General features: G+C 39.6%; 1 protein-coding gene across 1 annotated transcript in view; it reads left to right on the forward strand.

Annotated features, from left to right (window-relative positions):
- The window catches only part of LOC130275783 (nuclear pore membrane glycoprotein 210-like), a 134,070-nt gene that overhangs the window by 111,238 nt on the left and 16,832 nt on the right, over positions 1 to 6,000 (forward strand). Inside the window, exon 34 of the mRNA XM_056524188.1 lies at positions 1,464 to 1,587. Within this exon, the coding sequence (XP_056380163.1) occupies positions 1,464 to 1,587 (124 nt within the window). The remainder of the gene's footprint in view (positions 1 to 1,463; positions 1,588 to 6,000) is intronic.

A 6,000-nucleotide genomic window follows, 5' to 3' on the forward strand; every position in this document is an offset into this window, starting at 1 on the left:
TTCAAATGCTGGCTATTTAACCCCTTAAGGACTCAGCCCATTTTGGCCTTAAGGACTCAGACAATTTAATTTTTACGTTTTCATTTTTTCCTCCTCGCCTTCTAAAAATCATAACTCTTTTATATTTTCATCCACAGACTAGTATGAGGGCTTGTTTTTTGCACGACCAGTTGTCCTTTGTAATGACATCACTCATTATATCATAAAATGTATGGCGCAACCAAAAAACACTATTTTTGTGGGGAAATTAAAACGAAAAACGCAATTTTGCTAATTTTGGAAGGTTTCGTTTTCACGCCGTACAATTTATGGTAAAAATGACGTGTGTTCTTTATTCTGAGGGTCAATACGATTAAAATGATACCCATTATTATATACTTTTATATTATTGTTGCGCTTAAAAAAAATCACAAACTTTTTAACCAAATTAGTACGTTTATAATCCCTTTATTTTGATGACCTATAACTTTTTTATTTTTCCGTATAAGCGGCGGTATGGGGGCTCATTTTTTGCGCCATGATTTGTACTTTTTTTTTATACCACATTTGCACATAAAAAACTTTTAATACATTTTTTATAATTTTTTTTAATAAAATGTATTAAAAAAGTAGGAATTTTGGACTTTTAAAATTTTTTTTCGTTCACGCCGTTCACCGTACGGGATCATTAACATTTTATTTTAATAGTTCGGACATTTACGCACGCGGCGATACCAAATATGTCTATAAAAAATGTTTTTTACGCTTTTTGGGGGTAAAATAGGAAAAAACGGACGTTTAACTTTTTTATTGGGGGAGGGGATTTTTCACTTTTTTTTTACTTTTACTTTTACTTTTACATTTTTTTACATTTTTTTTTACACTTGAATAGTCCCCATAGGGGACTATTCATAGCAATACCATGATTGCTAATACTGATCTGTTCTATGTATAGGACATAGAACAGATCAGTATTATCGGTCATCTCCTGCTCTGGTCTGCTCGATCACAGACCAGAGCAGGAGACGCCGGGAGCCGGACGGAGGAAGGAGAGGGGACCTCCGTGCGGCGTTATGAATGATCGGATCCCCGCAGCAGCGCTGCGGGCGATCCGATCGTTCATTTTAATCGCGAACTGCCGCAGATGCCGGGATCTGTATTGATCCCGGCACCTGAGGGGTTAATGGTGGACGCCCGCGAGATCGCGGGCGTCGGCCATTGCCGGCGGGTCCCTGGCTGCGATCAGCAGCCGGGATCAGCCGCGCATGACACGGGCATCGCTCCGATGCCCGCGGTTATGCTTAGGACGTAAATGTACGTCCTGGTGCGTTAAGTACCACCTCACCAGGACGTACATTTACGTCCTGCGTCCTTAAGGGGTTAAATGAATGTATATGCTCTGCATGATGTTTGCTATTTCAATATATTTGTCTATCTAATATTCAAACCTTTATTTCATTTTTTTTTTTTCTTCTATTTTTCAGGTGTTAATACACTCTCCACAGAGAACGCGAGTTGTGGATGGAAATGGAGAGAAAATCAATTTGCAGTCTGCAAAGATTCATAAATTCCTAGTTGAGATCGGGGAAAATGGCAACAATTTGAAAGGTAAATGGGACAAATGGTTCTCGTACAATTTTCTGGATGAAAGGCCTTAGCAGGTATTGCAAACATTATTAGAAAATGTCTTTTTTCTGTCTGACAGTTTTTATTCCAACCAACATTAAACCTGTATGGATATTTTCTTTAAAAAATATTTTTTTAATTATATATGTGTGTGTGTGTATATAATTATGTGTGTGTTTAATATATATATATAATATAATATGTTGTGGTTGGTGTTGGTTGTTTTTTGTGGTTGCTCTATTGTGATCCACTAAAGGGGTACTCTAGTGGGGGGGGGGGGGGTCAAATCAACTGGTGCCAGAAAGTTTAAACTGATTTGTAAATTACTATTTAAAAAAAAAAAGAAAAAAAGGTAACCCTTCCAGTACTTATCAGCTGCTGTATGCTCCAGAGGAAGTTGTGTAGTTCTTTCCAGTCTGACCACAGTGCTCTCTGCTGCCACCTCTGTCTGTGTCAGGAACTGTCTAGAGCAGGAGAGGTTTGCTATGGGGATTTGCTTCTGCTATGGACAGTTCCTGACACAGATGGTGTCATCAGATAGCACTGTGGTCAGACTAAAAAGAACAATACAACTTAGTCTGGAGCATACAGCATCTATTAAAGGGGTACTCTGGTGAAAAACTCTTTTTTTTTTTTTTTTTATTTTGCTGTCTGACAACAGTGCTCTCTGTTAACACCACTTTGGTCAGTGTTGTGAACTGTCCAGAGCAGGAGAGGTTTGCTATAGGGATTTGCTCCTGCTCTGGACAGTTCCTGACATGGACAGAGGTGTCAGCAGAGAGCACTATGGTCAGAAAGAAAAGAACAACTAAACTTTCTCTGTAGTATTCAGCAGCTGATAAGTACTCGAAGGGTTAAGATTTTTTAATTAAAAGTAATTTACAAACATGTCTAACTTTCTGGCACCATTTAATTTGAAAACATTTGTTTTCCACCAGAGTACCCCTTCAATGTTGTGGGCTATTTTGCCTTTAAGGACCAAAGCCCATTTTAACCTGTCTCCCTTTTAAGCACTAATCATTTTGGGATGCTTTAAATGGGCACTGTCAGATACAAAAACTTATGTTGTTACTATTGAAAATTAAAGACCTTTTGTAATATGGTTCTTTAAAAAATGTTAACACTTGAGTCCTGCTGCAGCATCAGCTTGTCCTTGGTATGGACAAGCAATGGCTCATGGACAAGGCTGCATGAGCAGGAACACCAATCACCTCTCACCATCACAAGGGAGGGGACCCCCTCCCCTTCCCCTAAGATGATCTCTAAGGGGACCCCCCCCCTTCCCCTAAGATGATTTCTAAGGGGACCCCCTCCCCTTCCCCTATGATGATTTCTAAGGGGACCCCCCCTTCCCCTAAGATGATTTCTAAGGGGACCCCCTCCCCTTCCCCTAAGATGATTTCTAAGGGGACCCCCTCCCCTTCCCCTAAGATGATTTCTAAGGGGACCCCCTCCCCTTCCCCTAAGATGATTTCTAACACTGTGCACTAATGAAAAGATGCATAAAAGTTAATGTACATTATCAGGATAATGAGTAACATATTACATTTTTTGTGGGATTTGACAGGCACACTTTATCTGGTTCTGAGATTTCTTTTGTTGTGACAATGTTGTACTTTGTTAGTGGCGATTTTTGGTCAATACCTTCAGCTAATATTTGTGAAAACCCCCAAAGTTTGCCAAAAATTTTAAAACCTTTGCAATTTTCTAAATTTAACAGTCTCTGCTTTTTAAGATAGTAATTCCACAGAAATTAGCTAATAATTAACATTAAGAATATGTCTACATTATGTTGGCATCATTTGGAAAAAGTCTTTCTGCTTTTAAAGACTTCAGAGGACTTAAAATATAGTTACTATATAGTTTGCATTATGCATAATATTGTTTTAGCTTAAAATTATTTACTTTGGTTTCATTGGGAATTCATAATCATCTCTAGAATTTGACGTCATGCAGACTGTATTATTTGAGATATGAGTAATGTTTTATCTTTTGTGAAGGCTCTCCTCCCTTGCCCATAGTAAATTAGAACGACCAGTGCACCGATTGTTGTAACTAACCTTGGTACAGCAGGTTCTTGCACAGTACATAGTTTATAAGGATGAAAAAAAGACAAGTATATCATGTTAAACCTATAACCCTACTGTGTTGATTCACAGGAAGGCAGAAACCTCTTATAAGGCAGGCGCTAATTGCCCCATCAGAGGAAGAACCCCTTCCCAACTCCAAATAATGGAGTATCCCTGTATCAGCAATCGATCCCAAAATAATCTAGTATTCATAACCTATAATATATCCTTCAATACATCCAGGCCCCCCCCCCCCCCTTGAACTTGTTTAAATGGGTACTCCACTGGCCAGCATTCCGAACGAAATGCTCTGAACGCTTTTTTTTGCGCTGCATTGGTCGGCCATGCCCCTCGTGACATCACGACCACGCTCCCTCAATGCAAGTCTGTGGGAGGGGGCGTGACGTTGTCACGCCCCCTCCCATAGACTTGCATTGGGGGGGTGCGTGGTCGTGACACCACGAGGGGCATGGCCGACCCCCCACAGCGCAGAAAGTGTTTGAAACATTTTAGTTCTGAATGCTGCCCAGTGGAGTACCCCTTTAATGATTTCCCCATTGCATTATTGAAGACAGTAGTGTGGTCTTATAAAGTACATAAAGTTAGGGCTGATCACATAAGGGCTTTAGCTATATATTGAGAGAGAAACATATCTTTGGCAGGATTACAAATGTTGGTATGTAATAGACAATTTAACTCACCAAAATGGCGCACAAATCCAATGCCTGGCAGTCCTGTTAGTGTGAATAGCAGAGGCCTTCCACCATTGCGATACGATTTTTTCCAATAATTGTAAGTGTTGGACAAATTTGCTTTATGAACCATTTCTCTATTACATTAGTGGAAGACTTTAGTTTGCTCTTTCTGTACAGAACGATCGATTACATGCACACACACAAGTGTAATGGATGTGTCCTGCTTTACCTTCTGTTTGCACTCTACAAAGCACCCGGTACCGTCTGTAAGGGCTCATTGAGTGCGCTTTAGTTTTTAGTGACGTTGGTTGAGTCACCCTGAGATCTTAGAATCAATTGTGTTTCTAAATTGTAATAAGTAGATGAACACTTATGGAGGATGGCTCATCCACTTCACTGGGCTTGTTCTGTTTGCTCTCTTTTTCTCTTTTAATTTTCACAGGAAAAAAAAAAAAAGTTTTTCAAAATATAAGACAATTCCCTTTCTTCCCACTTTCCAAATAAAAAAATAAACATCACATTCCTTTCCCCCCCTCAGTCTATTGGGAAAATGTATGACTTTTGGTCATATCCAAAAAACATAAAAAGTCAATACTACGCAAAAGTGGTACTGGTAAAAAAAAAAAAAAAAAAAAAAAAAAAATGTATAAAAATAAAAACTTCAGCTTATGTTACAAAAACTAAAAAATCTTTAAAAGAAATCCTGGCTCCTACTTTTATTTGCTGCCTCCTGGATTCAAAACAAATTTGTCGAGCCCTGGTTTAAAAGGAACGTATCAGTGTCATGCTGCCTGAATGTAGAAAGGAGAAAAAAAAGAAAGGGAGAGGATAGCGCCTCGCGTAATTCAGTGGGATGATCCCAGTCTACAACCCCAATGCTAGTGTACTCACCTGGGGTACTGCTCGATACGTGCATATCACCCCTCCATGTGGGGTCAGATGATCTCAGGCTGCAGCCTGCAGGGTCCAGCCGGGTACTCGGTATGAGGCCAGCAGTAATCTTGAGAGCAGTGCAAAAAAATTTCAAAAAAGGTGGTCTGTGGTGGCGCTGCCTTGTGGAGATCTTATGGATAAAATCCCATTTATTGTTACATAAACTGAGATGTAGACATTCAAAACGCATTTCGGGGGTAAGTTCCCCCTTTTTCAATTGCAGAAATTACAATTGTAATTTCTGCAATTGAAAAAGGGGAACTTACCCCCGAAACGCGTTTTGCATGTCTACATCTCAGTTTATGTAACAATAAATTTGATTTTATCTATAAGACTGAACTTTCATTCTGATCGCCACAAGGCAGCGTCACCGCAAACCACCTTTTTTGCAATTTTTTTGCACTGCTCTCAATGCTGCCTGAATGACCTTTTTACAATGATGTGTGATCAACTCTAAAAGATGTCGTGGAGGCAGTCACCCAGCATCTTCTCTCTGTCCCCCTGGCTTTATTTGCTAACTATAAGTCTTCTGAAGGCCGAATCTGTAAAAGTGTTAGTCTGTGACTTTTTCTGTGACCACCTGTAGCAAGAAGCCAGTAAATTGTATGCAGCATCTTTATTGCATTAGGTGCACTTGTGTCTGAAAAGGAAATAGATGCATTCATCTTTAAAATCAGTAATGTCCACTTAACCCCTTC

The sequence above is a fragment of the Hyla sarda genome, chromosome 6 (assembly GCF_029499605.1).
Source record: "Hyla sarda isolate aHylSar1 chromosome 6, aHylSar1.hap1, whole genome shotgun sequence".
In the NCBI taxonomy this organism is placed as follows: Eukaryota; Metazoa; Chordata; class Amphibia; order Anura; family Hylidae; genus Hyla; species Hyla sarda.